At 37.1% G+C, this 14513-nt stretch overlaps 1 protein-coding gene across 2 annotated transcripts; it reads left to right on the plus strand.

The window, feature by feature from the left end:
- The first annotated feature begins 10 nt into the window (after nt 1-10).
- On the plus strand, nt 11-14108 carry PPWD1 (peptidylprolyl isomerase domain and WD repeat containing 1). Of its 2 annotated transcripts, none has more exons than XM_085322439.1 (11): nt 11-185; nt 1382-1484; nt 2123-2223; nt 3478-3598; nt 6304-6751; nt 7298-7488; nt 7987-8176; nt 9631-9812; nt 12034-12115; nt 12561-12743; nt 13755-14108. In XM_085322439.1, exons 1-11 carry the CDS (start codon nt 47-49, stop codon nt 13896-13898), a joined length of 1884 nt encoding a protein of 627 aa, XP_085178565.1. In that variant the 5' UTR covers nt 11-46; the 3' UTR covers nt 13899-14108. The 2 variants fall into 2 exon arrangements, with proteins under 2 accessions (XP_085178565.1, XP_085178566.1); XM_085322440.1 differs by having other exon boundaries at nt 33-180.
- Nucleotides 14109-14513: the final 405 nt, after the last annotated feature.

Genomic DNA, 14513 nt, shown 5'->3' on the forward strand with positions numbered 1-14513 from the left:
GGGGCGGGGGCGGGGGCGGTGTCGCGGGGCAGTGACGCAAGGCAGCATGGAGGCGGCGGAGCCGGAGCGCAGGAGGAAGCAGCGCGATGCGGCGGGCGCGGGCGGCGGCGAGGCGGAGGCGGAGGACGAGGAGCGCTGGGTCGGGCCCCTGCCGGGGGAGGCTGCGCAGGCGAAGAAGAGGCGAGGTAGCGGGAGGAGCGGAGCCCGCGGGCGGCCGCTCTGGGCGCTGCGCCGAGCGGGGCCCTGTGGCGGGGGGAGCTCGGCTGGCGCGGCCGCGCTGCCCCGCGGCGGCAGCTTCGCCTCAGGGCCTTGGGAGCAACCGCGAGGGGCTCGGCACGCCGCGTCCCTGCCTGCTCCGGCAGATCCCCTCGGGCCGAGGGGTCTGTCAGCCCTGGCCGGGCTCCGGCCGTGCCGCTGCTGGCTGCGGGGCTCCCCCGGCACCGTCCCGCGGAGCGCGGCCGAAGCGGGGCGAGCAGCGGGGAGCCTCTCCTCTGCGTTTCGGGTGAGCTCCGCGGTGCAGGGCTCTGTAGGCGTTACGGGGATGGCGGTGTGAGTTTGCCTTTGTTCATCAGGTGCAAACCTTCCAGGTTATTCAGAAGTGCAATTGTGTAAATATCAACCATTACGATACAAAGATTGGAGGAAAAAAACAGTAAATCAGCTCATTTCAGGTGGGCCAGTTAAACAATGAAAAGGATAGATGGYGGCGCTTAGAATTTAAATTGTAATTTCTGAAGGGGACTGTGAATCTCATAACAATAACTTAATTTCTGGGGGGGAAAAAAAGATGTGATTGATCATCCCCTTTCTCACAGTACCTCAAATATAATGAAACATCAGAAACAGCTGATTATTTATATAGTGGGAGACTGAGCCACGAGGTATTCAGTGATCTGCATAAAAGCTCTRTTAAAATACTATTAAAAACATTCTCTGCCAACAGGGACATTRTATTTCCAGATTATTTGTGAAAGATGTGCTTTAAATAAGAAGTAGTGTACATAAATATTTCCCAGGTAAAATGCTCAGGTTTCTGTTTTCCAACAATCTTATTAAGRCAGAAGTGGTGTCAATAACAGGCTTTGCATGTTTGTGTTTTTAAGATTCTTTTTACACGTTCAGAAAGCCAAAATAATAATAGTGTTTTAGGAGCAGGCCTCATGGTTGAAAGGGGAGTCTGAATAGGTTTAGTCTGTCATGAATCTAGAAATCTGAGCATGAAACCACAGCGAAAATCCCTTGTATTATGTTAGCACAAAGTTCTWGTGCCTTCTTTACTAACGTGAAAGGTATTCAAGGGTAATTAATGGAGAAGAAAAGCTAGGTACGTTATTATGAACACAAAATTTCCTGATTTTTTTTTTCTTTTTATTCTGTTCAGTCCTTGAATTTGAGCATGTCTATCTTGAAAATCTTCCAAGTGCTTCAATGTATGAACGCAGTTACATGCACAGAGATGTCATTACACATGTAGCATGTACTAAGTAAGTCTCTTATTTGTCATGGTATATTATTGTCAGAAATGTGTTTTTGCTTATAATGGGAAGTTTTCATTGTAGAACTTTAATAATGGGAAGTTACTATGTTTGGAGGTGCCGTTTTAATGTTTTCAAAACTAAATATAAAGGAAGGGGCTTACCAAGAAGATGACTAAATAGACTAAAAGGGGCCTTTAAAATCCTTATTGCAATATGTACAGAAATAAAAGAAACTGGCTATGCGTAGAGTAAAATATGATTCAGCAGAACTGCACCAATTGAGGAAATAGCTTTCTTGTAATACCTTTAAGATAGAATTRATTTATTTTTATTAGGAAATAGTAACTACTGTCAAACTAAGCCTAAAAGAGTAGTAAAATGTACAAAGTCAAAAGGAATTGTGTTACTTATTTCTTAAGTTCAGGCTATTGAGTTTTTATAGATTAACCAAGAGTATATCAAAATAGTTGATTGCTTTTTCAGGATTGATAGTACCCATTCAGACAAATTGTCACAGTAATTTATTTAAAGTTCATTCTCTTTACCGCACTAATTGTAGTCTCTTGATGCAAATTACTGCCCCAAAACAGTGTGGATTGTGAAAACATATGTGAATTTCTTCCTTTTTTCTTTTGTAATTGCAGGACAGATTTTATCATAACAGCCAGTCATGATGGACATGTAAAGTTCTGGAAAAAGATAGAAGAAGGGATTGAGTTTGTTAAACATTTTCGTAGCCACTTAGGTGAGAAGTTACTTTTTCATTTATAAAGAAGCGCACTTTTTTTTTCCCTCCTATCTTTCTTTGTTTCTTTCCCTCCCTTGCTTAGTATTTTGAGCAGGCAGCGCAAACAAAGAGAAGAGAAGTTCTGGACTGCATCTATTGCAATCAGGGATAAAGTGATACCCATGTAGGTTCCTTCATTCCCCTGTCCTGTTCCATCCTGCTCCAAACTGCATGAGGAATAAGGTGGCAATGAAACTTGATAAGTCATCTTGTCCAGATCCCCTACCTCCTTTGCATTGCTTTGTGCCCTGCTTTTGGGGAGAATGTCCAAGACATTGAGAGTTTCAATTTAGAAATAAGTGAACAGGGTACACAGAAAGAATATAAAAAAGGTGCTACTTTAAGCAGGCTACCTTCATCCCTCATCATTTCTTCACAAGTCAGATCGTTTCACTTTATTGTGGTGAATATTTCTAGTTTATATAATTTATGCATCAGTGCCTTGATTGTCACTGAATTACAGTTCCAGTATTTTAACCGTAGTTTGTGTTGAGTATGCAACTCTTCTAAGCATGCTAAGCATAAAACAGGCCTGACAGAAAATTGAGGTACTGCTATTGGAAGTGATCTACCCAAGAGAAACAAATTTGATACACAGCCTGTAACAATAAAAAAGATGATAATAATAATAAAAGTAATACCTCTGTTTAACGTGAAAAATTGCAGTTGTAGGTTCTTGATCTTAACTATCAGCATCTTGGTATATACAACAACAAAATATGAGACTGTAGCCTTCCAAGCAAAAATAAGTATTGTGGAAAAACTTCTAAAAGTTTCATTTACAGGGTGATTTTGGTGGTTGAGACCACCATTATATATGACTATAATGGTTTCTAGAGTTCTACGGCTTTTTTCTCTTTTGAGAGATGCAAGCCTAAAGACCACGTATTTTTTTCCCACAAGATCATAGTATTGTTCTCAGTGTTTTTATAATAAACATTTTAAATTAAAATCATTGTAATTATTATSTTCCATTTATGTAGAAGCTAAGCAATTCATTGTTACTTGGCTGCTTCCAAATAACAACAGAATACAAAGTTGTTATTAAAGTTTTTAATAAAAAATAAGTAGACCTTTTAATTTAAAAATGGTAGAGARACAGCTGTAAGCCTCTCTGTATTTTTATTTAGTGTCTCTGCCTTCCTTTTCTTTGGAGTACTGAAATGAAGGCTATCTCCTTCCATTCTTTATAATATGCTAACTTTTTTATAGGAGTTATTGAGAGTATTGCTGTTAGCTCAGAAGGGGCTTTATTCTGTTCAGTTGGAGATGACAAAGCAATGAAGGTATTTGATGTGGTAAACTTCGATATGATCAACATGCTGAAGCTTGGGTAAGTGACTTAGTTCTTGMAAAAAAACATTTTTAGGGATTATAAAATGTTGGGGGTTACTTTGTATTAGAGGTAAGTAAACTACATTTTCTTCTGAGTGTTTTGCATGAGGGTTTTTTTTCTTTTTTTCTTTTTCTTCCTGGTCAGACTGAGCTAAGCAAATCCGAAATRCCTCCAGTGGCTTGGAGATTGCTTGGTTGAACAGAAAAAATTATGACTCTGTGTGTATCCTTCCTAAGAGTAGAAGAGGTTTATGCCTTTCTTCTCTGTAAAATATTGTTGCCTGCAAAGACGTRCTGTTTCACAAAATGTGTAGTTAGGATCATGTGTAGTTTTTTTCTGCTGTTGGGTACCGAATATAAAAATCATAGCCAACTAATAGTCCTGATATAGCAGGGAGCTCTTGGAGGGTATGTGTGGTCCTCTGTTGACTTAGGGATAGCATTTTCCGTCTACTTGTAATACAAGAATATTCTTGTCTTCCTTAATGATGATGTTATAGATTTTTCTGTAATTATACAGTATGTAGCTGAAGAATTTGGAAGAAATAAGAATGGGTATTATTGGAGTTACATCAGGAACAGGGGAAAATAAACTCCATGCTTTTATGAGATTGGATTTGGAAAAAGGCAGTAAGAAATTTGATGTTTCCACAGTCCTTCTGAAATCAGAAAATATTTATTCCATGTAGCCTATTATTTGTTGGCTAATTCTGAAATTGAATAAAAGTATAAACTCAAAAATGTTCAGTATTCTCACAGCTTTCCTGACTGAAATTAGTGGTAAAACTTTCTCTGCTCTGAAAGATGCTAAAATAATACAGTATCTGAATACCTTTCAGAATCTCTATATAAATGCTTATATTAGTTTCTTTGCTTGTGATAGTGTTAGTAACAATCTCCAGATAATGTATTTAACCCATGAGAAAAGATTCTCTCTTGTCTGTCAGCTGTGGAAAAATTCCAGTTAGCCTTAATCTTTAGCTTTTGCTGGTGTTTTATGCTTAGTAGTCTTGTATAATTAGCACAAAGTTGATAAAATAGGGCAAAACAGAATAAATTTATTTTTAAATTGATATAAGAATACATACCCTATTGTATTTATTCCACAATAAAAAGCCCCGTAATTTGACATTATAGTAGAGGATTTTTTTTTTGCTATATAAGCATTCAGGAGAAATTGAAGCAAAATAGATTAAAATTTTACCTCAGGGATTACAGGTAGGAACACTACCTGTAATATTTGTCTATAGTATGTTCCTGGTTTGTTTTCTCTAAAGAGTCTTTCTCATCTTCARTGATTAAGATTTTCTTCTTTTTAAGATTTCCCTCCTCCGCCCTTGCCTCTAGTACCTTTTTTTTTCCTCCAGAGATGATTGGGTTTGACTTGATGTGAACTCCAATGAAGAAGTGAAAAGATACGGTTGTAATACAAATGCTGTTCTGAATACCATTCTTAAAATTTAGTGAGTTTGTTGCTTTATGTTCTGCATTACTGTTTATTGAGCAAATAGTTTCTGTTGACCTGCCTGATAAATTTTTCATGGCTGTTTGCTCAGGCTTGCTACACTTAATGTAGAATTCATCAGTTCTGTGTGATCCTTTCAACTTGCGTTGTCTTGCGTTGTCTGCTTTGATACATACGTGTCACTRTGTTTCATGGTTGATTAGCTTCATCTCAGATTCTTCGGATTCTCTCAGTTTTAACTAATCTATACAATGTAGTTATCTGCARATCTCCGTATTTCATGCTTCTTTCAGTGATCTGGAGAAGGGCTAGTTCACGTAGAAATTTGGATAATAGCACACAGCAATGGGATGTCACACTTAGTGCAATTGTTTTGCTTCTTATCCCTTCTGTGAACCCGATAAAAAGTTGTGGTTCTGTTACTGAAACAACCATTTTTCCGAAGAAAGCGTCAAATAGCCCTTCTGAGAATTTTTGCCAGAAAAGTATTAAAAATCCAAATGATTAGTATCTGTCAGTTCTTGGTTTTTGTTTAATCTGTGAAAGGATACTAAATAAGAGTTTCCTATGGAGTTTCTATCATATCTTTGTGGTCTGTCATGTAGTTTTGACTATAGTAGTTTTGATTATTGACTGTATCTCTGACTTTATTTATAGCATATATTTTTGCTAGTAGCAAATGCGTTCATTCAGAACACTTACAGAGTACAGCCTTGTTGTCTTAGTATCACTGATTTCTTGTTAATAAATTTATAAGTGTTTTATTTTTTGCAAGACCCAACTGCACTTTTCCTTAAGTAGATGGCAAAAGTGTTGTTGTTTTCATTTGCACTGAAGTGCTAATCGCATTCTAGGCAGGAGATAAATGTTGCTGAATCACAATAACTGAGTAGTAATTTTTAATGCCGCTGGTGCTATCATGTGGTTTYCCATCCTTTTTCTTTTTTACCCATGCTCTTCTATGTCAGCTGTCTGTCACAGCCTCTTTATGAAACAATGTGGGAACAACAGAGATTGGCTAACTGGTCCATCCACTGATCTGTGTTCCTTGGAACAGCTTGGCAATAGCACCATTCAATTTTAGCAGATCAGATATTAGCAAGGCTAGTAAACAAGGTTCAAAATTTGCTCCTAATATTAAGTTTTGAGTTGATAGTGTAATTCAGTTCTTACATAAGTAAAACAAATCCTCCTTGTTTCTCTCTTTCTTTTTTTTTTCCTTCCACTCTTTGTTGCAGCTACTACCCTGGCCAATGTGAGTGGGTATATTGCCCTGGAGATGCCATATCTTCTGTTGCCACATCTGAGAAGAGCACGGGAAAAATATTCATATATGATGGACGAGGAAATAACCAGCCACTTCATGTTTTTGATAAACTCCATACATCCTCTCTTACTCAGATACGGTTGAACCCTATCTACAAAGTAGTTGTGTCTTCTGACAAATCTGGAATGATTGAGTACTGGACTGGTACTCCTCATGAATATAAATTTCCCAAGAATGTGAACTGGGAGTATAAAACAGATACTGATTTATACGAATTTGCTAAATGCAAGGCTTACCCATCCAGTATAAGTTTTTCACCTGATGGCAAGAAAATGGCCACTCTTGGATCTGACAGAAAAGTCAGAATTTTCCGGTTCTTGACGGGGAAGCTCATGAGAGTCTTTGATGAATCTCTGAGTGTGAGTTCAGTCTTGCTTCTCTTTTTTTTTGAGGATTTTTATCTATTTAGTTGAATTTATTTACCAGCAAGTACATTCACATACACTGTCACCTGTTTCTGAAAGTTGAGCTTCATTTCTGTGTTCTTCTTGAAGAGAGGTTTTCCCTGTTCTCTTCCTTGGCTTTTACATTATTCTTACCAAAAATTAATTCTTACTAATATATATTAGCTGTGAAACTGAGTTTTTGTTTTTTGCTTATATTTTTGTATTGCTAGACTTATCTTTGTTAAATAAAATCATAATAACATAAAAAATTAAATTTATGATCTTTGAAGAATGTTGTTAGATAACTATGTACTTTTTTTCTTTGAGGCCTAAGTACTACAACATGCCTATTAGTTGATCCAAAAAAAGAGCATTAGTTGTGCTGTAATTCTTCAGATAACTTTAAGAGCTGATTAGTCTTATTTGAATTCTGTATTTCATGAGCATGTGTGTAGGTTTTTGCTGGGTCAAAAGTTTAAAGTATGTTCATATTATGTGGGTTTTTTTTTTTTCATGTAGATGTTTACTGAACTTCAGCAGATGAGACAGCAATTACCAGACATGGAGTTTGGCCGACGCATGGCTGTTGAGCGTGAGCTGGAGAAAGTGGATGCAGTAAGATTAATTAATATAGTTTTTGATGAAACAGGACACTTCGTTCTCTATGGAACAATGTTGGGCATTAAGGTCATAAATGTAGAGACTAACAGGTAAGTTCCAGTGAGAGATATGAAAATATGTTTGTTTTAAAATCTATACTCATGCAAATTTTAGAATGTTTAAAATTTACTAGGACTGTGGATACTTCCCCCCTCCGCCCCAGGAGCCTTAAATTAGGCTGTAGATCAGATTTTCCCACACTTATTAAAAAGTTGTGGTTTAAAGCTTAATAGAATGGGGAGAAAATATGGAAAGGATTTTGATACTAAAAATGCTCCATCAATTTCTGGCTAACTGGATATGATAACATGAAGTGAATGTGGATCAATGGAGTGGAGTTTTTAAAGGGCAGGGAGATTGACTAGTAAATTATGTAGCAAGTTTGAATAGAGAAGCATTGTAAATAGTCTTTAGAAAAAAACAGTAAAAATAATTTTGAGAAGGCTTTAGGAATTTTTATTTGAGTCTCTTGCAATCAGAGGGATGACTCTCTAACTGTGTCATGAGCAAATAACGGTAGTTATACYTTTTTACATCTTGTACTTCAGGTGTATTCGAATCTTGGGCAAACAAGAAAACATCAGGGTGATGCAACTAGCTTTGTTCCAAGGAGTAGCAAAGAAACATCGTGCTGCAATCACTATAGAGATGAAGGCATCTGAAAACCCTGTTCTGCAGAACATGCAGCCAGATCCGACAGTAATCTGCACAGCTTTTAAAAAAAATAGGTTTTATATGGTGTGTGTCGTTTCTGTTTGAATGACTCCATTCTTGTATTGATGTTTTCTCAATGTGTATTACTTCTCAGTTTTCTCCTTGTGCCTTTTCAGTGCTTTTTGTATTGAACCTTTGCAAACACAACTTTTTTCAGAGGCATCTCCTTAAATTACAAGTATATTCTCGAATTTTTAGCTTGAACTGACTAAAAATTGACTAAGAGGAGCTTCGTAGTCTTTAACTGTCTTTTCACTAGGTTACTGAAGCCATTAAAACATTTTGTTGTCTTTGGCTGTCTTAATTACAGTTCTTTGTGAGAGGCATAGGCTTTTGGTGTAGTTTAAGAAACTAACATAAGAACATTTTAAAATCCTGACTGTATCCCACACCAATGAAAAACAATAATTAACTCTATGTATAAAATTAAATTCAGAGCAGCATTAGGACTATGTAGCACTGAAGTGCCTTATGGGCAAATAAAAAAGATGTGAGTCATCTTCCTTTTCACAATTTAGATTTTGGATGAGATGCAATGATAAAAAAGATGCGAGTCATCTTCCTTTTTCACAATTTAGATTTTGGATGAGATGCAATGAATAAGCAATCTGGAGTAGTTCGTGGTTAATCTGGGATGTGATCACAGTGGAGGTTAGAGGTCAGAGTGTCCGTCGGCTTATTTGTGCTTGGATTGGTTTAGGTTACAGAGTAGGATAGTATACTCTTCCTAAAACTCCTCTGTGGTATGTGTGAGTCTATACTATAGAACTGAGTATACTGCTCTGAATAGTACAGATAGCATACTTCCTAAAACTTTGTGTAGTTACTTTGTGTGGTTTGTGTGACAATATAGTGCAGTTGGATGAAACCTGGAAATATTATACATTCTTAGAGAAAACATGACTGCGTGGCATGTTTTAGAGAAAAAATGAATGCATGCAGAAATCTGGTATTTGCCATTTGATATGTAAGTGTATTGATGGCTGTGTACTCACTGATACTAACTTCATGTCTTGCTCCTTTAAGAACTGTTATAAAAAACTCATTTCTGAGATTTCTCCTATTTTTAGTTAAGTTTGCTTTTCTRTCTGTAATTTTATATTAATGCAGTATTGGAATAAGAGAACTTGATGTCTTTGCAATGAAGCCAAAAGATTTGCCACATCGGTATTCTCCAGTCTTCTCTAAACAACGGTGCTGAACTGGTGTGGGCTTTCTGTTGAAAAGGAGAGGAAGTAGAAGATGCAGAGAGATTAGAAAAAGTGGCTTGGATTTACAAGTAGTTGTACTGGAATTTGTGGCTCTGGAAGTGCTGATCACGCACCTAATGCTGAAATGCAAGGATCTGTGAATTCTGTCTACGTTTCAAATCCATTTGGGTGTTTAGCAGTCTGAATGATCACACTGATGTCTCAGGTGCAGAGCACTGTGTAAGATAAAGAAAATGAACAATAACTTTCTGGGGTTTTGTTCTTCAGTTTACTAAGCGTGAACCAGAAGATACAAAGAGCGCAGATTCCGACAGAGATGTGTTTAATGAGAAACCTTCTAAAGAAGAGGTCATGGCAGCTACTCAGGCAGAAGGTCCCAAAAGAGTTTCAGACAGTGCCATTATCCACACAAGCATGGGAGACATTCACATCAAGCTTTTTCCTGTTGAGTATGTATTTGGTATTTTTCTGTTATGTTGTTGTTCCTTCCCTCTGTGCTTTTCAGTATTGGTATCCAAGAGATGCATTCCAAGCTAGGAATGGTTCTCATCCTCCTCTTTTCTTCTGGCTTTGTTTCCTCACTGTTTCTTAATCACAGSATCACAAAAGGGTTGAGGTTGGAAGGGACCTCTGGAGATCTAGTCCAACTCTCCTGCTCAGGCAGGACCATCTAGAGCAGGCTACCTGAGTGTGACAATGAGAAGTAAACTAGGGTAAAATAGGTCTAAGTAACAGTGAGGGGGCACTAATTCACAATATATTTCCTGTGTTGCCTATCACTTGTTTTTCTACTAATTACTTTCAATTGAATTATTTCGACTRTATTTGCAGGAGGACTGCAGTCTGAAAGACAGCTACTTTCTAAAAATTACATGATATTTGGAGGCTGGATTAAAAAAAAAGACTAGTTAGTACCCTGCTAAAGGAAACAAAATTCAATCACTGTATCTGTAGTCTGACAACAGTGGTCTGTCACATGAGCCTCAGCTAGCTATGATACGTTTTGTCCTTTGCTTAGTAAAGAAGATGGAAAGAGGCAATAAGGGGTATTGCGTTAAGGGGGCGGGGGCTTAGGCAAGATGGGACAGTATTGGTAGGAAACTGTTTTATTGTCATAGATCAAAAAACAGCTTAAGAGTGTTGCTATAGCATTTCAGACTGTTGCATCTGACCAAATTGTCCATCCGTTTATGATTGCGATGTTTTTTTTTGTTGTTGTTGTTTTGGTTTTTTTGCTCTCATCCTACGTGTTTTTCCTGGATTTTGCTCTTTGGAAGTTCTTGTTTGGGGCATTTACTCCTTCCCTTTCTTTATTTAGTTTCCTCCAAACCTCAGGTGTGGATAGGGCATCATGCTCTTCCGTGTATGCTACGTATTATTGTTAAGCAGTGATGTTTCATTCTATCTTGAAAAAGAATGATGATGATGGCAGTAGTAGTAGGTCTGACAATAGGTCCATGTAAGCCAGAGGAATAATACTGTTCACAGTTTCCAAATGTAGCTGTTGTATTCTTACGTTTTATGTTATTGCAACTCRTCCTTCAAAAGCAACATAAAACTTACACCAGCGTATAACATCAGTGCTGTCTCTATCCAAGTACAGGCATATCATTGAAAAGGCGTTTTAAGTATGACTGACTATTTACAATGTGTCAGCATCTCTCCTTCACAATGCTACTAACATATGGAAAGATTGTGTTGTGCAACACTTGGATTTATATAAGATTGTCAGGTTTGATATATCAATACATTGAAACTTTTAAGCCATTTAAATGTAGTCTCTATTAATCACAAGTTCATCTTTTATCATTAGCACAGCTAATGCAGCACCAGCTTAATTCTACCCTACGAGGCTGCTAGTCTTCCATTGCATTCTTCACCAATGTGTCCTTGTCTCGAGCCCTAGCTCCTGGAATTCATAATTGTAGCCTATGGGTCGCAGTAATGGTATAGCATATATGAATGACTGAYGGAACAAGCTACATATTTGTGACTTTTTAAAAAATTGTCATGCCTGTGTGTCAAGTATAATTGCATGAATAGTATTGCTGGGTGCTTTGCTACAATGTTCTATGTTCATTYTTTTTAGATTAAATACAACACTACCAGGTTTATGCTTTTTTTTGTTCTAGCGTTTCCTTCCAGCTGAGTTCTGAAATTAAAATTTCTTCACGATGAATTTAATAAATAAAGGAGAGGATAGGAGACATAACTTTGTATGCCCCTTAAATCTATGCTGTGCGCTAGTGGAATAAAGCTGTGAATGCTACTTTTGTACTCGTGTGTTCCAGCAGTTAATTGGTGCTGTGGTCTAGGAGGTGTTTTAGAGTATCACTAAGCCCAAACTAATATCCCTTGTCACTGTTCACGTAGCTGAACAGCTTACAGACTCAACGTGACTGCTTGCTGGTTTCCTGGGAAAAACGTGCATGTGGCTGCCTGAATCTGTGTAGAYAGACACTCTGACTATTAATCTATTTTTCCAAACCAAACAAGCTGTTGCAAAGAACTGCAACTCCAGCAACAACACCCTTCGGAGTAAAAAAYGAAGTCAGTGTTAAATCAGGACTCAGTACAACAGGATCTCAGCCTCAACTGAAATCTTTATGGTCTTGCAACAATACAGTTAAATACTTATTGAAGCCTGTATCTTCTATTGCGTGATTTCAGGTGTCCCAAAACAGTGGAAAACTTCTGTGTGCACAGCAGAAATGGCTATTACAATGGACACATATTTCACCGTATTATCAAGGTAACTTTTWAAAAAAGTTAGTTTTTGATTGGTTTACATAATGAAAATGTTGACAGAACTGACCCCAAAGCTACCTTTCCCTTTTACACAGAGAATTTCTGGAATGGTTTTATTATTTTGTGTAAGGTCTGAACAACTCAGAAGTTTTGAAGAGCTTTATCGCTTAGTAAAGTAGCTTAATAGTTGTTCTGCAACTGACAAGTTAGAAAAAATCTGGAATATGAGAGAGAGATCACTTTGGTAATCCTGCTTGAATTATGATTTTATGCATTTCTTGGCCGAATGGATGTTCCTTGTAAGGCTTTTTTAAACATAGTCAAGTTGATACAACTTAAGTGTTTCCAGAAGGTAGAGATGTTCTGATTTCTGTCCCTTGCTAGCAGAGAACCACTGAGTAATCTTATCTTTATGAGRTAATGCAGCAACATGTTCAATTTCTGTGCAGGGTTTCATGATTCAGACTGGTGACCCCACAGGTACAGGAATGGGAGGTGAAAGTATTTGGGGAGGAGAATTTGAAGATGAGTTTCATTCAACTTTACGACACGACAGACCTTACACACTCAGTATGGCTAATGCAGGACCGAATACCAATGGATCTCAGTTTTTTGTAACAGTGGTGCCAACTGTGAGTAATATTAAAAGTTTAATTTAAGGCCTGAAATGTTAACTATATAGTAGAAGTAAATACAGTAATTCTTATAGTGAAAAAGGAAAATAGTACTGTCTAAATAACCTTTCCTATTTTGGAAATAAGCGTTGCACACATGTACACTGTGTTGGCTTTATTGAAACATTCCTTTAAAAAAAGGTATTTATCATCTCTGATCAGAAGAGGCTGTAAGGGCCATATCGAATTCTAAGTAGAGCAGACACTTTAATATACTGGTTTAAATTTGATATAATCTTGGCTATTGCTAAGATTGCTCTATGGTTTTGGACTTGGTACTGTTACATACTTCTAAAATTTGTCTATTYTTAGCCCTACAGAGAAACCAGTATTCTACTTGGAAAACTTCCCTGTTAATATTTTAAACTGCATGCAACTTCACAGCCAGAAAGAGTTTGGTATATGAATCTAACATGCAAAACAAATCCTTCAAGGTGTCTCTTATAAAAAAACTTATAGCATTTACTTCAAGATCATTTCTTAAAGCATCATCTTATCACATAATCTTGAAGGCTCATTAAGTCTATTTTGGTGCTTATATTGGGATTGCTAATTGGGCAAACTATCCATATTGCCTGTCCAGTATTCTGAACTAACAAAAAACAATCATACACTTACATTTTTATCTGTGAGAATAGCAAATAGATATTGAAACAGCATTTTTGCAAACTAAAATTACACTTAAATAAAAAGTTGTGAAATGCTGCTGCATTGCCAGAACTTGTCCACTGAAGTACTTTGAGAAAAATCTTTCAGAAGGTGAGTTTAAATGCATATGAATGTGCATGAGCTGCACTGTTTTTCACTTGTTAAAAGAGCAGTTTGCAAACACATGGTGCTTAGTTTAATACCCTGAATATAAAAAGTATTCATACTCACTTATTCTAGCTCTGTTTCTTCCTGGTTTGTATTTAATGTCACATGTGACTGTTTTAAAATTACTTTTTCTCCTCCTATACCCTTGAACAGCCTTGGCTAGACAACAAGCACAGCGTGTTTGGACGGGTGACTAAAGGAATGGAAGTTGTTCAGAGAATCTCAAATGTAAAAGTCAATCCCAAAACTGACAAACCCTATGAGGACATCAGCATCATTAATATCACTGTGAAGTAAGCTAGGAGTTGAAGGTTCCAGCTTAAAAAAACCCTCAGCATTGTGGGACCCAAAAGGACCCAGGAAAAACTTTTTCATAATTCTTGGATGCAAGAAACCCCAGGCCACAGCAGCCATCAGTTCTACTACTTTTTAGGTACCTAAAGTGCCACAAGTCTCTCTTTTTAGTAATTTTGTATTTTAAAGTAAAATCATACACATTTCTTACAATGTCTACTGTTGTTCTTGTATCTCTATGCATGTTTTTAATTAGTATCAGTATCTAGCTGATATCTTACCCCCCCTTTTTTTTTTAGATTTCATGTTTAATCAACCCTTTTCACATCAATGAACTCTGTGGCAAACTAGTTAGCTTTAAATAAATAGAAACTCTTCAATCTAATTTTGGATATATAAACATGATTAAATTATAGACATGTCACAGCAAAACACAATCTACCTCTGTCCTTWTAGATAGTTGCAGATGTTTGACATTATGTCGATTAGGCTGAAAGAGCAGCGATCAGTTACTGGAATGCCAGTGCATAAAGTCTCATGCAACTAGTTTGGCAATGCCAAAGTGGTACTTAATCTTTAAAAGGTTTTATCTTCATTATTTTATCCCTAGGAGTCTGT

The sequence above is a fragment of the Rhea americana genome, unplaced genomic scaffold (assembly GCF_003343005.1).
Source record: "Rhea americana isolate MKP2758 unplaced genomic scaffold, rheAme1 scaffold_77, whole genome shotgun sequence".
NCBI lineage: Eukaryota > Metazoa > Chordata > Aves > Rheiformes > Rheidae > Rhea > Rhea americana.

Excerpts from the sequence above, each read along its gene's own strand:
- PPWD1 (XM_085322439.1), top strand. The coding sequence starts at position 47 with ATGGAGGCGGCGGAGCCGGAGCGCAGGAGGAAGCAGCGCGATGCGGCG. Across the intron at positions 186-1,381 it reads GCAGGCGAAGAAGAGGCGAG|TCCTTGAATTTGAGCATGTC; the intron begins GTAGCGGGAGGA and ends TATTCTGTTCAG. Across the intron at positions 9,813-12,033 it reads ATCAAGCTTTTTCCTGTTGA|GTGTCCCAAAACAGTGGAAA; the intron begins GTATGTATTTGG and ends GCGTGATTTCAG.